This window comes from Canis lupus, chromosome 16, assembly GCF_011100685.1.
Source record: "Canis lupus familiaris isolate Mischka breed German Shepherd chromosome 16, alternate assembly UU_Cfam_GSD_1.0, whole genome shotgun sequence".
NCBI lineage: Eukaryota > Metazoa > Chordata > Mammalia > Carnivora > Canidae > Canis > Canis lupus.
The window spans coordinates 42094543-42115712 of NC_049237.1; the positions used below are offsets into that span (position 1 = coordinate 42094543).

At 37.4% G+C, this 21170-nt stretch overlaps 1 protein-coding gene across 29 annotated transcripts in view; it reads left to right on the top strand.

Moving 5' to 3' along the window:
* The first annotated feature begins 7926 nt into the window (after positions 1-7926).
* PCM1 (pericentriolar material 1) overlaps positions 7927-21170 on the top strand; it is an 80160-nt gene continuing 66916 nt past the window's right edge. For 6 of the 29 annotated variants that reach the window (XM_038560284.1, XM_038560295.1, XM_038560289.1 and 3 more), the window contains exons 1-5: positions 7938-8143; positions 9661-9730; positions 12394-12557; positions 19024-19141; positions 20638-20883. In XM_038560284.1, coding sequence (XP_038416212.1) covers positions 19046-19141; positions 20638-20883 — 342 coding nt within the window. In that variant the 5' untranslated portion in view covers positions 7938-8143; positions 9661-9730; positions 12394-12557; positions 19024-19045. Of the gene's footprint in view, positions 8144-9657; positions 9731-12393; positions 12558-18140; positions 18320-19023; positions 19142-20637; positions 20884-21170 lie in introns of all 29 variants that reach the window. The other 23 variants (XM_038560301.1, XM_038560300.1, XM_038560302.1 and 20 more) reach the window with 11 other exon arrangements.

The following is a 21170-nucleotide window of genomic DNA, read 5'->3' on the forward strand; positions in this document are numbered from 1 at the left end:
AGACCAAGAGAACAAAATTGTTTTGTTGGGACGCCTGAGTGGCTCAGCGGTTGAGCACCTGCCTTTGACTCAGGGCATGATCATGGGGTCCTGGGATCGAGTCCCACATCAGGCTTCCTGCATGGGGCCTACTTCTCCCTCTGCCTGTGTCTCTGCCTCTCTCTGTATGTCTCTCATGAATAAATAAATTAAATCTTTTTTTAAATTGTTTTGTTAATGAATATTTAATGAAGAATTTAGAGTTTCCATGTGTATCCCAAGAGAAAAAGGGTGAAAGAGAAGGAGTTAATGAGATGACAGTGGGGAGTAGAATGTGAAGAAATAATGTATCCAAATGACAGGGAGTTGGGTGAGAGGCAGCCAGAGAGAAGTACAAGGCTATGGCCAAAGATCTTTGAAGAACAGGGGTGTCCAAATGGCTGCAGTATAAATTCCTCTTCCTCCTCCCCATCTTACACTATTAACTGTGAATTTTCAGTGGAAAGCAGTATTCCACACAGAGGTGCCTTGTTTCCATGGTATTTTGAGAAAATAAAGGGAAAGAGGTTGTGTTCTGTCTTGGGAATGATGTGGGATGGAGAAAAAGAACAGCCAAAAGAAGCTAGACTTGAGAGAAATCAAGAATTCAGCAGAAACAGAAATAATAGAAAAACATTAGCTCAAAGCATTCTAGAAGATGTCAGCATATGAAATTAGATTTCCTAATATAAATCTAATATATTTCCTATATTAGATTTCCTAATACATATGATGGAGACATGGTTACCCCAACAGCCTTGAGGACTTGGGAACACTCAGGTAGCTGACATTTGAACTGTGTAAGTAAAGTGGGTATGTTTCTTATGCCACAAACTCACATGTGGAAGATGAATGTAACTCTTGTTTTTCTGATTGGATTTCAAGACTATTTGATAGGTTTGGGGAGTTCTAAACTCATTCTTGATCCATTATGTCAGCTGGTTAGAGTCTTTCTCCTCCCAGAGCTCCACATGACTTCCTGGGCTTGTGGTGGGTGAGCCTTGCAGAGAGCTCCCTGCTGCAACCATAGAGCTTTCTAGGCTCTCTTTGGTCACAGATCCCCACAGAGTTTCTTTTCCTCTCCTTCATTATTTTCAGAGATGCAGGGAAAAGCATAAAATTCTTTAACTTTCCCAGCAGTTCTTCCTCTTTCCACCCAGGCAGTGGGAACTGCTCTGACTTATTTTAATCTTTTCTCTTAGGTCTAAAAGTTGTATCTTTTGTTTCTGGTATTAGTGGCTGCCAATCCTTCCTGGAGGCAATGCATGGCTGCAACTAGCCAAGGGTGTGTGTGGTGTGTGTGCAGAATATATAAGAAAATAGTATAAACTAAAATCTACAAATGTTCAGTTACATTTGCTTTATATCTTCCCTTTATTTATTCAAACTATTCTTTGTAAAATAACCATCCTGCAAAGTAATGAAACTGCATTTTCTTGCATTGTTAATTTCTCCTTCCATTTATCATTAATTATCGAAAAACTTTCAATTTTGAGTACTCTACATTAAGTGTCAGCAAACTACGGCCCATGGGTTAAATTGGGCTCACTGCCTGTTTTAATATTTTTTAAACAGTTGAAAAAAAAAGATGATTAATATTTTGTGCCATGAGAAAATTATATACAGTTTAAATTTCAGTAGCCAAAATTACGTTTTATGGCAACACGGCTGTACTCGTCCATTACACATTGCCTGGCTGCTTTTACTCTACAATCACACAACTTAGTAGTTGAGACAGATACTGTGTGGCCCACAATAGTTAAAATATTTAATATCTGGCTTTTTACAGAAGATGTTTGTCAATCTTTGCCCTACATCATTCTACTGCACCTGTTGTCAAGGTTTTACATTTTTCCTTATCTAGATTGGATTGTCCATCCTGCCACCCAGCTTCCCCCAGTTTTTAACACTGGAAATTATTTAGTGATCTTGTAGTAAAGAAAGAGCATTCTAACCTCTTGCTGGTTGATCTGAGTTCACATATGTGTTGCCATTTTTTCCCTTACCTTTGAATCTTTCTTACAGAATGCAAAATGCAGTGTGGGAAGCCTTTTTATGGTAAAAGAGCAAAAATTATAACACATGCATCTGTTGGTTCCCAACATATGATATAATAGGGATATTATATAGATCACTATACCCAAATCACATTGGCTACTTCTTCACTAGCCCATGCTTATATGCAAGCATATACCAAATCCAGTTGTCACTTGTAGATCTCCTTATTTGAGAAAAGACAATTTTCTGGCTCATGGTTCATCTTTTATAAAGTCATTCCATTCCAGATTACTCTCTTATAACCACGGCATTGTTGAGTTTTCATTTTACATAATTTTATTTTCAACTAACAGGTTTTTAAAGTAAAAGCTGAGGACTAACTTTCATACTTTTATTAAGATTCATTTGTTTATTTTAGAAAAAGCAGGGGTAGGAGGGAGGACACAGGGAGAAGGAGAGAAAGAATCTCAAGCAGACTCCCCACTTAGTGCAGAGTCAGATGTGGGGCTTGATTGCAGGACCTTGAGGTCATGACCTGAGCTGAAACCAAGAGTCAGACATGTAAGCAACTGAGCCACCTAGGCACCCTGAATTTTCATACTTTTCTAACATCTTTCATATAATTAGAAAACAAAATCTATACCAGCCTATATTTCCATATTTTGGGAACTCACCTACCTAATTGCCTGATTTCTCTACTTAATTAACTTACATCTATGTATAGTTAATATTTTCAATATTATATGATGTAGGGGTGATGGGAGGCTAGGAAATAAGGTACAGATTATTTTCTTTGTAGTTTTTAAATTATTATATCCCTTTATTTAAGCCCCTCTAACTTGATATGTCCTTGGAAGTAAGCATTCCACATAGGACTAAACTATTGCAGCTCTAATTAGGTTCATGATGAATAGAGAAAGTGGAGTAAAAATATATAGACCCCCAAGAATATATATATACAGAAGAATATTTAAGCAGCAGCATATCATAATTCTAGGAGCTGAGCCATGTTGAGACTGATGAAATGCAAATATGGTTAGGATTGTCATGTACATTTATTGAATGAGTGATTTTTGAAAGAAAAGGATATAAACTGGTTATGGAGGAAAGGGTAGTTCAGACTGGTGTAAATATTAACATTGTATGTTGAGAGCAGGAATTAGGTATTTGGAATCCAGTCATAGAAAGTCTGAACTAGGCAGTAATGAGAGATGTCAAAGTAATTAGATAAGGAGAAAATGGAGGAGGGTAAGAAGAGCCTTGAAATATTACTTATGTATGTAGATTTGATATAATTAGTCGATATAATTACATATAGTCATTAATGGATTTAAGTATTTGAAAGTTTAGGTTTTTGAGCAAAAGAGGTACATAAGAAAAACCCTCAAAAAAAAAAAAAAAGAAAAAGAAAAACCCTCAGTAACATGATTTTCTCAATGCAAAGATTAGACCAGTTTTTCTCACTCAGGAATGATTTTTGCCCTCAGCCCCCACCCTACCCTCCTTAGGTGTGTGTGTGGGGGTATTTGGCAATGTCAGAAGACACTTTTGGTTGTCACATCAGGGTAGGTAGGGTGCTATAGGCATCTAAGGGGAGGAAGTCAGTCATGCAGATAAATATACTATAACACACAGTACAGCCCCCTACAACAAAGAGTCATCCAGCCCAAAATGTCAATCATGCCATGATTGAGAAATTCTGGGCTATATTAAAGGAAAGAAATGCTTAAATTTAACCAAAAAATGTAAGAACTAGGTCAGAGTTCTTCAACTGATTTCTTGTTTATATAATCAATTCCTTCCTCCATCAAGTTACTCACAAAGCTAATATGAAGAATAAAGATAATGTCATTTGGATTCAACTTTTGAAATATTCCAAAATTAATTTTACATTCTGCTCTTAAGATTTTGAGTTTCCACCCATCAACATGGATGAATCTCAGAAACAAGGCTGCATGAAAAAGCAAGTTAAGCAAGAATATATTCAGTGTGATGACGTTTTTATAGTTAGAAAACAAGTGAAACCAAACAATACATTATTTTGGCATATATACATATAACTATATGAGGAAAATGAGAGAATAGTAACACCGAGATCATACAGGATAGTAATTATGTTTGCAAAGGGGAATGAGTTTGGAGAAAAGCACGAAGTGTCCTTAAATGGATTGATTATATTCTATATTTTAGCTTAGGCGGTGGGTTATTGAGTATTTCTTTTATTATTGTGCTATATAATTTACAGAAGTGTCATATAGTCTCTTGGGTGTATAAAAAAATCACATATAAAAACAACCACAAAATTCAGTTATAATAGTATAGTGGTCACTAAGGATTTTTCCTTTAAGTTCTATCACCACCTGCAGGTTAAACCTAGGTATTGCGAAAACTTGTTATTTCAAAGACCAAATTCGTGAATATCAAAATACAGTAAATGAACTCTGTTGGGCTTTTGTGATATAAAGAACTACAAAAGGCACAGTTTCTGCTCTCACTGTACTTAAATCCTGTGGATATAGAACACAGAACACATTAAAGAGATAAATGAGATAGCCCAAAATGTTCTACTGTAAGCACCCCCTGATCATAAAAATGCTATTTTACACAACAATCAGAAAGCAACTCTTTGACTTGATTTATCCTGCTACATTAGGCCAGACCTTAATTACTTCATGCCAGTTGCCACCTGTTCTCCTTGTCTCTGCTCTCCCTAGCCTGTTCTAAACATTGCTACTAGATTAAAGTCTTAAAATAACTACTTCATTATATCATTGCTTCTTTCAAAGACTCCATGTGATTTTACACTATCTATAGAACAAAGTCCAATCTCTTCAGATCACCATTTAAGATTTTCTAGAGTTTGTATAAATAGATAGAAACCTGTTCATCAGTTCTTTCTTTTCTCCCTGTCCCCCCATAGGAATCCTCTGCTTCATATAGTCTCATTTCTGCTTTATCCATCACTAATTCTGGATGAAATATATGTCTGAAGCGTGCTTTCCATTTAGGCCTCCTCTCCCATGTTTAATACATATATCAAGTTGTTCTTAAATGTGGAAAACTGAGAGGTAGTTTCAACATGTATCTCTGAGAGACCACTATATTCCCCATCTACATTTCCACCTGTTGCTCCTAATTTCATCCTATGCAGAAATCCTGAAGCCATCATTATCTTTGAAGCAATGCATCAATACTTTTTCTCTGAATTCCTACAGCACTTACTATCGTATCATTTATTGGCGATATTCATACATTACTAATACTAAATTGATTCTTTTGTATAAGGTTTGTTTTCTGAATGTTAAGGTTTTGGAGATCTGGAATAATTATATAGTTTTTCATGTTTTTTTCTTTCCCTTGTTCTCTGCTAAGATCAGTATGCTCATATTTGAGTTTGAGGATCTCTCTTTAACGTAAAAATTTCTCAGACTCCTCCCCCTGCTAAACAGACATAATAGTATTGACATTTTTTTTAGAGACCATGAATTTTGAAAGCATAATGACCATATTGACTTAAATAATATTTTTAATCATTTGAATTGTTTTAATGACAATAGCCTCTACATATTTAAAAATAATAGGTATATATAAACAAAAAGATGATTACGGTGATGATAATAAAGATAGCTAATATTTTGAGGCCTTACCACATATTAACTTTTTCCATTCATTCTCTTATTTAATCAAAAAAGTCCCCCCCCCCCAATCCCTCCAAGTTTAGTAGACCCCAGTATAACCTAGACTCTACCACTTGGAGCTGTCAGAATTTTGGTTATTTATTTAACCTTTTGTTTCTAAAATAGAACAAATGTGAAATCAATCTCTTCAGGAGAGTCAGGAGAATTAAGAAAATCACAACAGATAAAATGCTTAATTTGTGCCTTCTATCAAATACTACTTAAAAAAATCCCTGCAAGGTAGGCAATATTATTGTTCCCTCCCCTTTATTTTATAGAGCGGGCAGTTGAAACTCAGAAAGGTTCAGAAACTTGCCCAAGATCTCAGAGCTATCTAGTGGTGTAATTAGAATGGGGCATAGGGCACCCTGTGCTTTGGATTCTCATAGCACTTTGTTTTCTTACAAAACAGAATTTATTTACATCACATCCTACTTCTCCATCATTCTTTAAAATATTAGCCTTCAAGGGCAGGGACTATGAATTCGTCACCTAATCATCAACGTTAGACACACAGAAATGTACTCAAAAACATAAGACAGTGACAAAGATCATTGCGATGACTTTGAACCTGAATATAGTCTCAGAAAGAGTTTAATTTACCTGAATTATGTATCGAGATAACAGTTCTACTACTACTCGGCTTCTTTGAACAACTTCTGTTGGGGATTGAGAACAATTTGTTGTTGGAACCTAAATGCCCATTATTCATTCATTCTACTCTTTGCTTAAGCTCATCTCACAAACTGTCTGAAATATAGAATGCCCTCGCACTCAGGTAAAATTGGAAGTGTTTTAACTTTTCAGGTAAGTACACGAAAGGCCTTAAAAGTCATTACCCCCGCCCCCCCTTTTTTTGGCGTGTTAGGAGTGTTAGAAGGGAAACAGCAGGCCCCCAAATGGAACGTGTATGCTAAACCCCACCTCAACCAACTCAGCCTTAATATCTGACCTAAATGCAGTTTCAACACCCCAGTAAACGTAACCTTTAGTCAGAATTACTTGGCCATCAGTAGGTCAGTAATCCACCTGGCAGGGCTTTCCTTTTCACTTAGGAAGGCAACCTTGCCAGAATCAATGCATTCTTTGCTAGTAATTTCCTTTTTTCCATTCTTTGCTAATAATTTCCTTTTTTCCACCCCCAATCTGCCCTTACAAACATTCCCGTTTCTACAGCTGCAGGATCTCCCTATTTGCTAGATGGAACGCTGCTTAATTCCTAATTCGTCCAATAAAGCCAGTTGGATCTTAGCATTCACTCGGTTGAATTTTTCTTTCTTTTTAAATTAGAGAATCTGTCAATATATCGTTCTTGATAGAGCTACTGCCGAGGTGGGGAGCATAAATAAAAAGAGAATTCAGACTTAGTTTTAAGAGAAAATTCCCCAATACTAAATTTTGATTAAAACCATCTGGTTCTTCCAATTTTTCCTTATTTTTTTTTTTTAAACGAGAAAAATCTGTCCATATACCGTTCTTGATAGAGCTACTGCCGAGGTGGGAGCATAAATAAAAAGAGAATTCAGAGACTTAGTTTTAAGAGAAAATTCCCCAATACTAAATTTTGATTAAAATCATCTGGTTCTTCCAAAGGAAAAAAAGGAAGACATTAATCCAAGGTGGTGTTCATCCTTAACATTTAGGATTCTCCCCGAGTAGCTAGCTATCTGGTTAATTGGTTTACCCAATTAGCTTCCCATTATCAACGGCCACTGTGTACAATCAGGACTAGTTCGTTGCTAAAGGGCCTTCTGGTTTTCGTCTCTTCGTAACCCGGATGTGGGTGGGCAAGAAACAGAAGACGGACTTCGGTCTTTCTCCCCGCCCTGCAGCGGGATCCGGAGCTGACAGCCAGCCACACAGAAACCCAGAACGAGCCTCCGTTTTTTCCAGCTGAGGAGGAGGCTCGAACTCCCTTTCCGCACAGGTCGCCGAGCAGCGCCCGCAGGTCCACAGCATGCCGGGATTTGTAGTTCTCCCTCTCGCGATGGACGCGCGGACGCCGATAAACCAGGGTCGAGTTGGCCTTCTGGGATATGTAGTCTCCGGTCGTTCCTCTGCGTCAGCGGCGCCGGGCTCAAAGCGCCCCCGAGGTGACACCACAGGCTCGGGCGGTCACGTGACTCCGGGCTAGCGCGTCGGTCGCACTGCGGCTCCTGCGCGGCCGAGTTCTCGCCCCCGCGCGGCCGTTGCCGAGGCGACGGCGCAGTCTCCCGGCGCGCGGCCCCCTCTGCAGTGCCCCCCCCCGCCCCTCTTCTCCCACCACAATGAGATCTAAGATGGCGGTGGCTGCGGCGGTTGGCGCCGAGTAGCTGAGGTGGAGAAGGCGGCCATTGGGCCCTAGGCAGCCGGGGAACTTGTGGGCGCTCCTTGCTGCGGTCTCTAAGGTGGCGGGTCGTGGGGCCTGACCGCTACTCTACCTTCGGCAGGAGCGGCGGCTTCGTTTACAGGTAATGCTGCGCGTCCCCGGCCCTTGGCAACGGAGGGCGGCGCGGCGCAGGGGCGGGAGAGCAGCGGCTCCTGGACGCGCGACCCTGTGGGGCCCCGCGCCTGGGTCTTCTTGCTTCCGGCGTCACGTCCCCTGGGCAGGCGGTCGGGCCGGAGGACGTGGGCTCGGCCTGGGCGGGCACCGGGGGACGCGTTGGTGGCTGCAGAGCCCCCGGCCGTGCCTCCCCGCCCCTCATTTTCTGGCCCCGAGGAGGAGGCCGCCCTGGGGCTCGGGCGCCGGGGCTCTAGTTGGGGTCCCAGAGCGGCCGCGGCCGACGTGACCGCGCCCCGCCCCCAACCCCACTCCCAGACTCCCTTGGGGGGGCCCGTCGGCGTCCGGATTTTGGGGTGCAGAAGGCCGGGTGAGGAGCGCCGCCGCTTCTGCGTTGCGCCGTGAGCCGCGCGGGGTTTGCCGTCTCGGGGATCCTCCGAGCAGAAGAGCGGGACGGCGGGGTGGGAGTAGGGGCCTGGGGCGGGGGGGGGAGGCGCCCCCGACTGGGCCAAGAGGTGCTTCATGCGGCGAGCGGGAGTAGTCGAGCTGTGTGTCCTGCAGGACCGGTGAGAAGGGGCCGAGGGTCGGGGAACGTAAACGCCGGAGTGGGGATTCGGGAAGCTTTGCTTGCTCTGCAGAAACTGGCGTTTGGGGATTGGAGAACTGGCCCTGCCAGGGAGGCGGGTCGCCCAAACTTTTCGTCCTGCGGCCCACTCCGGAGGACCTCGCCTCGTCGGATATTTTTCTTTTTTTTATTTTTTTTTATTTTTTTTCTTTTTGGCGGGTTTTGAGGTCCGTGTCGTGCGCCCTATGAGGAACGGAGGGTAGTTTGGCGCTGGGAGCAGCGGGCTCGCTGGGCCCCCTGCGGCCCCCGCCCCACTACTGCCCTCCAGACTCCGCCCTCTGGTATTCTCTGGTTACTGGAGTGGGTGCCCTAGGGCTTCTGGTGCACCTGCTCTTTTCTTTTCAGTCTCACCTTCTCGGTGAGCGTCCTGGAAACCGTTGTAAGACGGAGGGTCTAAACTGAAGGCAGTAAGCCTTGTGTGTCTCCAGTGACAAAGTTGTTTTCTTGTAGGGTAGCTTTCAAGGAAAGAAACTTTATTATTATTGGATATACAAAGTTCTTGAATGGTTGGGAGTGGCAGAAAGTTCATGACAACAGGAGCAGTCAACTTTGGCATGGCTCTTTTCAGGATAATTAGAGTTAACCGTTTTTACCACATCCCAGAGTAGCTATTAACGTATCCCTTTGTTGGGTAGAATCTTAGAAGTATGGATAATTTAAACGTTTACGTAGATCACGTGGTTTTTTCACAAGCACTAACGTAACCAGTCTAAAATATTGATAAGTTGGATTTTTCCTTTTCTGTTCATTTTTCTAGACATTTTAGGTTGTAAGTATAGTTAGTGTTTGTTATTCTATACTCCATAGTATAAGTAAATTTACTAAAGTGGTTTTTTTGTTTGTTTTTTTTAAATCACAAGCAGGCAACAGCTTTGAAGCCTGAAGCAGGGAAGGAGCCATTTCTGAAGTAGTTTAAAACTAGTTTTTAAACAGGTAATTTGACATTATCTATGTTACTGTTTTTTGTTTGATAGTTGGAGACTTTAAAATGGAGACTGCTATCAACATACCAGTGCGTGGTTGAGGACCCACTCACTGTATTTAGTAAACAGACCAGGGGTTGCTGCCCTGTGTGCATTGCTTTTTGGCATGCCACTTTGGTCTGCTTTCATACTTTTGCTAGAAAAGAGCCATGTCATTCCTAATTATTAAATACTGGAAAAATTTAAGCAATGCCTTTTGAAATGTCTTTCTTTCCAGAATTTTTTCAGGTCGTTCGAGTTTAGATTTGTCCTATGACAGCTATTGGATTGCCTCTTTTTACAAATCTATGTAATTTTAAGTCCTTTTCTACAACTTTTCTATTAGTTGATTTTAGAAATTTTTATTTACAGATTACTTCTTGAACTTGTTACATCCACTTTTGATTTAAGTTTTGCTTTTTTTTCTTTTAGGTGTCTAGAATTAAAGTTTTTATGCACAGTGCATTATCAAATGCTGGTTATGTACAGATACTCTCTGACCAGCAAAAAATGTCCATGTAAGTTCAGAGGGAAGTTAAGTAGTTATTTGCCAAGGGCAGCTGAGAAATTAAATGATTCATGGATGAGGATCAGAAGAAATTTTTGTTAAATGTTTAAGAAGTAATTGCTCTTTTAAGAAGTGTCAGAGTCTGAATTTAAGTCCACTGTTGAAATTTTAAGATAACCCATTTTCAAAATATAATCTAATATATCTTTGCTTTCCAGGAAAGCAGATAAGTCCTTTGTTCCTTTATGAACTAAGCTAACGTGAGAAAGTACAGATTGGCAGTTGATTTATCTCTTTATTACAGTTTTCAGTATTTTTTTTTAATTGGAAGACTAACAGGACAAGAAAAATAGAACTCAGGGAAGGTCAAATGTTTGCGTATTAGAGTTCTTGATACAGCAGGCATTTAGTAAAATAAAAAGAATTATAAAACCAGTTATAAATAATTATTTTTTGACACATTATGAAAGATGTATGAGATGGAATAAAAATATAGGGCAATTATGTTAACTCACTTTAGAAGGCCTTGATTTTCTCATTAGAGGATTTGACCATTTGTAAAAGAGACAAGTTTATTTGACACTTGGGAAAAATAGAAATCACACTAGGGGATTCATTTAGAAGCCAACAGAGTACATTGTAATACATTCATCTTACAAATTTAATTGAGTGCCTACAGTGGGTGACTTAATGACTGTAAAGTACTGGAGATATGGTAGTGAGCAAAACAGGCAAGGTGCCTTATCGAATAAATCTACGTTTTGAAAGTGTTCATTTGTGTGTGTGCAGTATGATATAGTGTACCTTAATAGTGAACATAGCCAATGACATTTTATAACTATTTTTCTGCTCTCTGACAGTTTGCAAGTAGAAGCAAAGAGCAGGTAGTGGGGTTTATCCAGAATTGAATTGATAGGACGGTTAAATCAGTGAGGAAGTCAAGGATGTTTGCAAGGCATTTTTGGAATGACTTACTTGGGCTTGTGTATGGGGTTGAGTAAAGAAGCAAGGGATTAATGGGTTTCTGGAAGGAAGAATGACCAAGGGACTGGAAGTTTGCAGCAGGGCCAAGAGCAGGTTCAGGGAGAATGACCAAGTAAGAAAGTGAAATGCTAGGACTTAACAATCAGAAGGAAGGATTTCAGAACTTCAGGACCTTGAACAAATTGCCAGTCCAGAGTGAAAACTGTATTGGAATAGAGAAGATGAGATAGACATTAGATCTCAATTTACAGTCTTAGAAAAATCAGGAAAGTAGGAAATGACATGGAGGATGAAACCACGAGCCAGTTGTTACCAAGAAAAGTGCAAGACTGTCTTGGAGAGGATAGTAGGAAGTGGTACCCAAGGTAGGGGGGTGAGATTTTGATGACTAATTTGTTCAGAAGAGGAAGATGAAGCATTAGTTAAATAAGAATGGTAAATGTGATCCTTGTGAATCTGAGGGACTAGGAAGAGCAGAACTCCTTTTAGAAAGGATTTCCTGCTGAGGAAATAGTGATTTTAGAGGGATTTGGAATTATATTGAACCTAAAGAAATAGGAGGAACGTTGGGGGACAGATGGGGGATGTATGGAAGTTTGTAATGCTCTAGTGGAAGGGGATAATAGGAAGCTGTTACCAGTGAGTATGGGACTGGCAGTGAAGACTGAGATTCCAGGTTAATGGCGATAGCAGGGCCTGCAGATTTATTTGGGTGTTATATGTAACCCATGACAAGGAAGTGATAGACTTTGAATATAAGTTGTAGGGAGGGAGATGTCTTAGCAAGCAGAATTTAATTCACCTCATTGTTCTCACTTCTCTGAGCACGTGTATATTTTGTTGATGTGAAATGTTCTACACAGAATAACTATACCATGAGATAGACCTGATGCAATAATTAGTACATAGTTCTGATATGGTTTTTATTGATTCAAATGGAATGTTATGTTTTGTTAGTCTTTTTATCCTCCCCTCAATGTCTTAACAGGGTTTTTTTGTTTTGTTTTGTTTTGTTTTTTTAATTTGAAGAGGGTAATTACCAAGATATCTTAAGTTCTGGAAAGTCTAGAGGGTCTCAAATTGAAAGTGCTGTGGGGAAGATCCTGTGTTAATCCTTTTTTTTTTTCTTTTTTTTTTTCTAGGTACTTGACCATCTTAAGCACAGAGAAGAAATTGAGAAGTTCCTCAAATGAAACTGACTAAACAACACCTAAAACTAAATACTTACTCATTTTCTTCTCAGTTTCCATTAAAAGTGCTTAATACACTTGGACACTGTATGAAGACTTTCAAAACCGTGTACCAGGTATTTTTATAATTAAAAATAAAGTAAAAGAAGTACTTCAAATAATGCAAACTTTAGAAAACTTGTGCCGATATATAAAGTACCACCTTTGGTTATTTTTGTGACTCTGAGTAAAAAAAAAAAAAACAGTACTTCCTACATTATTATTTGGATGAGTATTTCTGAAATCTTCATTTACAGTCGTCAAGATGGTATTTCCAGAGATGGTTAAGAGTAATTTAATGCCGTTTCACAGATAATATCTGAATTTAAAGAATTTAGAAAAATAACATTTTTTTCTCTACTTAATTATTTTTTTCTTTATATTCTTATTTCAAAGATTAACCTTAGGTCAGTCATAGGTATTCCTGTGGCAATTAATACTGTAATTGAACACACACACACACACACACTTTTCTATGGTAAGAGTCCTGCGGCAGGATTTTCTTCAATAAGATCAGTCATGGAAAGTTTGTAAATGCCATAGTATTTTTGCATTTTGTACCTTTGCGAGAAAAGGGAGCCAGATAAGGCTCTCAAAAATAGCTAAATGAAACTTAATTAGTTGCAAATTAGTTTAGTAGGTCATAGGATGGGTAAAAGTGCTTGTTTAAAGTAGAAGAATCTAACTTTTATCCTTAGTTCTTCCCATACTCCTCTCCATCCGTTACGCTAATTGTTTACCAGTGGTTTCAGCTTTTCCATTTTATTGTTTTTCTAATAAATCTGCCTGGCAAGATCTCTCTCCACCCCTTGAATGGATTCAAAGGAGTATTTCTATCCTTTGAATACTTTGAATACTTTTGAGCACTGCTGGGGAAAAGAAATCCACACTGCAGATTAGTGATTTCTCTGCTCTCCCGAGTCCTTAGTGTTGCCCACAGCCATTCTCCTTTACTCCTCTCACATCTCCGACACTGCTGTCTCACCCTCACATTTAAGAATCAACTCTTTCTACTTCACGTCACTTAGAGACTCTCTCAGCTTCCTGCCAACAGATCTGCTGACTAGCCTCTATCTACTTCCATCTGTCCTGCTTTTGTTCAACAAAAGAGGTGTTCCTCTGTCTAAAGCTAGTCATTTTCTTAACACCCTGAGTCCCAGTTGCTCCCGCTTTTTCAGAGGCCACATACTATCTCCTTTCTTTTCTGCATCTTCAAGATCTTTCTCTACTAGCTCCTGGCAAACAAATTTTAAACATGCTTTTAACAAAACTTTCTTCATACCCTTCTCTGCCTGTTTGCCTTCACAGACTAATTCCTTGAAAAAATTACCTAGTGACCTTTATTTTTGCCCCTTCCCATCAATAAGTGCTTTCCAGTTAATGGATTGATCCTCCTCACCCTGCTGTAATTGCTCGTACCAAGGTCATTAGTAACTTCCTTGTTGCTAAATCCAAGTTGACACTTACCAGTACTTTTTTTTTTTTTTTTTTTTTAATGTGACAGAGTAACATCTGGCATTCTTACCAATAACCTCCTCTGTACATTTTCACCCACTCTCCTGGTTTCCCTCCTATCTTTTTCTACCTTCTTTAGTGCTATTTTCTGGTCTGTTAAATATCGGTGTCCCTCCGGGCACAGTCTTACTCTTCTCTCCTCCCTGTGCCTGCTGTACCACTTCAGGTACCTTTCTTAGTAGATGAGTTGCATATCTCTCTCTAGCCTAGATTTCACCTCAAACCCAGCATGGCTAAAACTGAATTCATAATTTCTCAACAAAAACCTGTTCCTTTTCCAGTCACTGTGAGTGTATCATACACCCAGTTCAAGCTCAAAACCTAGGACTCAACCTTGAACAGCTTTCTCACTGCCTCATCTCCCACATAATAATCACGAAGTCCTATTGATTCTACCATTGGAAGCCTACTTGAATTGGTCTTCTTGTCTACATACCTAGTATTTTGATTATTAAAAGTCATCCCATATAATAGTTTAAATAATAACAGACTATTTGAATAATAACATTAATGTGTCTACAGAACAAAATTTAGAAGGCAGTCATCGGGGCAGCCCGGGTGGCTCAGCAGTTTAGTGCTACCTTCGGTCCAGGGTGTGATCCTGGAGACCCAGGATCGAGTCCCATGTTGGGCTCCCTGCATAGAGCCTGCTTCTCCCTCTGCCTGTGTCTCTGTCTCTCTCTCTCTCTCTCTCTGTCTCATGTCTCAGTCTCATGAATAAATAAATCTTAAAAAAAAAACAGGCATCATTTCTAAAGGTCACTTGAAGGTGGTTAGAGAAGTTGGCTTGAAGAAGAGAAATATCCTTGCCTGTGTTTTATAGGGGGAGTTAATTTACCCTCTTAGGTAAATCAGCTGTTATCATTTTGATATACATGCTATTATTTCTTTAGCTTCATAGTAATACTCCTATAGGAATATACCTTTTATTTTTATTTTATTTAACTTGAAAAAAATTTTTTAGGAGTGTGCCTTTTAAACACATTTAGTATCAGTAAGTCACTATTCTATCCTCATGAGTATTTATCTCATCACAGTGTAGCTATAGACAGTTATTTGATTCTGTAAATTCAATAGACTTTACATAGTAAATAGTCTTTAAAAAGATTTTTAAGAAATTTGACCTGTTTTTCCCAAACTAATATTTAGTTTATAAGCTATTTTAAAAACTTAACCTTAATAGTCTTCACAGTCTTGTAGCCTATAAATAGGTTCTTAGAAGAAGCTCTTCATTTAGGGAAATTCATCATAATATAAAAATAAAATGTAAACCATTCTCTCTCCAGATACATTTTTAATTTATCTTAAAGTAAATTTTATTACTCTACTAATAGAAAGCGTTAGCATACACTATTTTAGGAAAAAATTGGTATGTAGGAGTTTTACTTGAATATCTTAATAATTTTCCATTTAACTTACATTTTACAGTTAGCTTTTAGCACTTTTGAAGATGGTATTGCCTCTACTGCATATGGAATTTCTGCAGTACCTTTTCTTTAATATTATAAAATACATTGGTAAATCTTGGAAATAGGTGCAAAATGATTCATTTAAATGTCATTTCAGTTCACTGGACATACCTCTATGGATATCAATTATTTTGTAAAGTTCTTAAATATATTTCTAGTGTAAAAAATAATGCAAAATATTACTAAAAATATATGAGAAGACAGGAAAAATTACCACATTCCTACCCCCACAACCAACAGTTGCTTTCATGTAAGCACTTTAGTATGTATTCTTAGTTTTTTTAATCTATATGCAATTTTACATTTCTTTTTTTCCTTTTATACTCTATGATTTTATAAACAGGCAATATCGTTCAGCCTTCATACTTATATTTTGAAGGGTACTCTTGTCTAATAGCATCCAGCCTATTGTTTGACATTTAGTTTGTTTTCAGTTTAGCCCAATTATAGCGTAGTCCTGCATTGTAGTCCCTTCTCCCCCCCATATTTAAGTTGTTTTCTTGTATTAGCTGTGGAGAGAGAGAATTACTGGGTCAAAACTCAGTTTTAGGTCTTGATGCAGTATTGCCAAAATACTTTGCAGAAAGGTTATGCCAGTTTACACTCTCACCACCACGGTGACTGAGAATTCGTTTCCCTTTGCTGTCATCAGGACTAGAAAGTACGTGTAATGTAGCAAATTTAATGGTCCCTTATTTTAATTTGCAGTTGGACTTCATTATTAATATTTTTATCATTTTCTGTTTACTGACTTTTTTTAAATTACCTGTGTATACTTGTCTGTCTTGGGTTTGGGTGTGTGCGTGCGTGTGTGTGTGTGTATGTGTATGTATTTTTGTTTTTTTCCCCCATGAATTCTTTATGAGGTAAAGATATTGACAGTATGTTTCACATTCTTTCAGATTTTTCCTGTTTTATCATTTACTATTCTTTACAAACGTAGGATTTACTTTTATGCGAAAAAAAAAATTTGTTAAACCTTTTCCCTTTTATTTCTGCATTCCATGTTTTTAAGATTTTGATTAAGTCCCATCCTGTTTTCCTGTCTGTCTGTTGTTTGATTTTTTAAATCTTCCTTATCTATTTTTAATCTACTTACTCTCTTGGTGTTTGGTACAAGGCAGCCTTTTTCAACTGGGAGGGTATTAAGCTCTTAAGGCATCTACTGTTTATTGTGGATTAAAACCTCTTCTATGTCTGGAATGGTACTGGGTATGTACCATCCTTGAAGAATTGAAAAAAATTGTTACTGAGCTCATTTTTCTGTGTTCTGTATTTGAGATGAAGGATTCTAGTTGAGAAATGCTATATGAAATCTCTAATCTTCAAAATTGTTAGCAAATTGTCTCAATAATTGAATAATCCTGGATCATCCTACATCATAGTATTTTTATGAGGATTACATGACAGAATGCTTATAAAATATTTAGCATGGTGCTTAGCATATAGTGAACAAAATAGGTGTTCGCTACGATGATTTTTCCTCATTACATTTTTCTAACTGGGTATATTTCAGGATTTCGTGGGGGAACTAATACTAATCTAATCATTTAGTTACTCAGTATGATTGAATATCTCTTGGGACTAGTTTTCTACCCTCCCAACCTCTATTGCTACTTTTGCTTTTATTTTTCAGATATTTAAATTTTTTATACTGACTTGTTTTGTCACATTTTAAGAAGAATCCCTTTGGGAATTCATTAAGTCCATATTTAGAAAAAATGGTATGTTTATAATATTTGTCTTCCCATCAGGGAAGATAGTTTATTTTTCTACTTAGTGAATTTTCCCTTACGCTGTTTTATAGTTTACTGGTGTTTTTTGGGGGGGTGAAATTACATTATTCCTAGATGTTTTCTTTTCTTTTCTTTTCTTTTTTTTTTTTTTTTTTGTCACTATTACAAGTGGCACCATTTTTCTCCAGTATGTTTTCTGTGTGCTTGCTGGTGATATTTTGACATTCTCTGTTTTTTAATGCATATTTTTTAGGAATACCACCTTTCGTCTTCTCAGTGTTAATATTTCTGTTTCATATTTTTCCATTTTGTAGAACTTTAAAAACAATGCTAAATAACTGATATGTGCCATTCTTATTTTGGTCTTTATCTTAATAGAGATGTCCTTACTATCTTATTTTAATATTATTGGCTATTGGTTTAAAGTATACTTTTTTCAACTCCTTAGAAGATTATTAAAGTAATATGTGCTCATTAAAAAAACCCACAAATAGTGTAATAATACATATAACTGTAAGGAAGCATCAGTGTATTTGTACTTTAAAAAAATTTTCCAAAAAGAAAATTTTTTTTTCCCAAATTAAGTGTTGAATTTTATCACCATTTTTTTGAGATAAAAATTTAACCTCTCTGTACTCTATTATTGATTACTCTGTAATCTATTACTCTATGCATATCTATTATTCTAGTAGATATTCTAGCATTAGAACATAGATAATTCCTAATTTGTCATGGGTGGTAATGCTTTTAATTTTTTCTCTAGTGAATGGGATAAGTTAGGATCTTATAGTCAAAGCAACTTGGATATGAATTTCTTTTGACATTTTTAGCTGAGTGACCTTGGCAAAATTATCTAACCTCTTTGAGTATTAGTGTTATTTGTAAAATCAGAAACCTGTTATAACCATACTAATGGCTTTCTCTGCCCCTTGGATTCTAGATAAAGTTATCTTCCCATCTCTTTCACTCAGTCTTTCTCCATCCTGCGCAGTTCCACATCCAGTGCAAAGCCACAGTCCTCCACGAGGTTATGTAGAAATCTCATTTCTGCTGATCATCTCTGCTTCTGAATGTCTGTTTCTACCATTCCTCTTTCTGTTTCTCATCTCTTTGACCCAGGTATGAAATTCAGTACCTTCCTTGATATTCACAAAATTCTTAGTATGTTTTGTTTTGTTATAGTGGGGAGAAATTGCGACTTTGTTAGACCATTCAAGATTTAGGCAAAACTGAGGTAGAAGCAATACAATTTAAAGCAGTAGGCAACATTTTTCTAAAATATTTTAGGCCACTGTATTTTTGCCCATTCACCCACCTAGGCCTGCTTTTCTCTCTCCCTGCCTTCTCTTTATCTTGCTTACCATATGTTCCTGTTAAAACCAAACCTTTCTCTATGCAGAGCAGTTCTACCCTCTTTGAAACTTTGACACCAAACAAATTCCCAGGTCTTTGGGAGTATTAGGTTTTTTCCCTAAGAGCTGTTTTGGTTCAAGCCATTATAAACTTTTTTCTACATGATCATTGCTCTGCCTTTTAAGACTGTGTTCAATTAACTAAATAAAATAGCCTGGAAAGCGTGCAGGCCAATACACATAGTAGGTATTTTGAAGTTTTCCTTCCCCTTTCCATCACTCCAACAACTTAACTTTAGTCAATCATAATGTGTATATGGCAGCTAAATTGATTTGTCTATATGTGGTTGATACTACCACTTTTTATTGCATAAACTTTTTTTGAGATTCTTTTATATCACTAAGTTTCAGGAGATGATTTAAAAATTAGTTTGTTTTTATATGTTAAAGATGTTTTCACTTATTTTACAGAAAATTAATTGGTAAAACTAGGATGGCCACAGGAGGAGGTCCTTTTGAAGAAGGCATAAATGATCAGGATTTACCAAACTGGAGCAATGAGGGTGTTGATGACCGACTCAACAATATGGTATGATAATTTATTGATGGTGTGTCATAATTACTAATATTAAAACGAAACTTTCCCCTGACTTAGCCAAATCAAATTCACTTAGACATTTTATAAACACATTTTTTTCTTTTTGACCAAGACATTAAATAACCCTGAGCTGTTTGTTAAACTAGTTGAAGACATTTTTGTTTGCAGGTAACAGATATCAACCCAAGTTAGCTTAAGCCAAAAAGGAGATTTATTCTAAGTGTATAAAGATGTTTTATGGAAAACAAGTTAATTAAATGAAGCTGGGTTTTAGGAAGGGGTTAGAAAAAGGAACTAGAAAATTGTCAAGAATTGCACTTTCACTGCCCTGACTTTTTGCTTCTGTGTGCTTTTGCTTAACATAACTTTCTTTTTGCACACCAGCTTTCTCTCTTCTCTGGTTTATATAGTGTACTATGGCTGACCTTTCATTCTAAAGTTTTTCAGTTATCACTACAATTATATACTGACTAGTTATCTTTTAGTTCCAATTTGAAATTTTAAAGTATGATTATCCCACTTTGGATTAGAGATTATGCATCTCTTTTCCAATCATCTGTGGCCAGGAAGGGGTAGGGTAAGTTGAACAACAGGTTGGAAAGAACACTCAAACATGGATTGGGGTGGGCGGACAGTTCCTAGAGAAATAGTTGTGTTATAAATGAGGAGAATATCCCAAAGCGTTGTACGGTAGTAAAACTAAACAATTCTTTCAATATGGGTAAGGTAAGAATTTATATAGACCTTTTTGTTGAATGATCTAGGTTATGTGGGTATAACTAAGTAAAAAAAAAAAAAAAAAAATGTTTTCCTGGTAAAACATGAATCGTTTTTGTTATTTCATGTCAGGTCTTATATAGTACACTCTTGTCTATGAAAAGTAAGAATAGTTCTGTTTATTGGTTACTATATGCTAGGCACCATGCTAGTAGATATTTTATAAATGTCATTTTTAATCATGTTTTAAAGGTGTCACTATTTTAGAGATTAGGAAACGAGACTATGGGAAGTTAAGTAAATGGCCGAGGGTCACACAGTGAGCATTTCTTCAGATAGATAACAATAATTACTTTAGGATCCAGGTTGATTCTAGATCTGTCTTCTTATACACTGTTTTTAAAGGAAGCCAGTAAAGGTATCTATAATTATTTTCACTATCCAATTTATAAATAGTAGGTAGCCATTTTAGAAAATGCTTTTGAAAATATTCAGACTGAGTCTATGGTTGGATTTTGGGATTTATGTTTGTTAAAAATCTATGATAGAAAGTAATTATTTTCTGAAGGACCATCTGTGAAGTTTAGGTTAGATGTAACGGGGGGAAAGAAAACACAGTAGTAGAAGTAAGTAATTGTGAGGCTATATGTTTATGTGAAAAATATTTTGTCATTTTTATCTTTAAGACTGACTACAAATTTTTAAGCATATAAAATTACTTTTCTGGTTTGACAGAGGCTGGATTAACCTGTGCCTTTACTTTTTTAAAGGATTGGGGTGGCCAACAGAAGAAAGCAAATAAATCATCAGAAAAGAATAAGAAAAAGTTTGGTGTAGAAAGTGATAAAAGGGTAACTAATGATATTTCTCCGGAGTCATCACCAGGAGTGGGAAGGCGAAGAACAAAGACTCCACATTCGTTTCCACATAGTAGATATGTGACTCAGATGTCTGTCCCAGAGCAGGCCGAACTAGAGAAACTTAAACAGCGGATAAACTTCAGTGATTTAGATCAGGTTTGTGAAGCATTTTAAAAATGAAGTTATAACTATGGGAAATATTTAGAATGGGTTTAATAATTTAATAATAAAAAGTGAGCTCTTTATTTCCTTATTCTTAATTTCTTCATATATGGAAAGAATTTTAATTGGTGGTGGTGGTATTATGAGCTTTGGGACAGCAAAGGTTTTGTTTCTAAACTTGCTAAGGACAACTCTTTTGTGATTTTATTTATTACTACTACTCTATGACTAATGTAAATCATTTCATCATGAAACTAAATTTTACATGTTAGTGAGTAAGA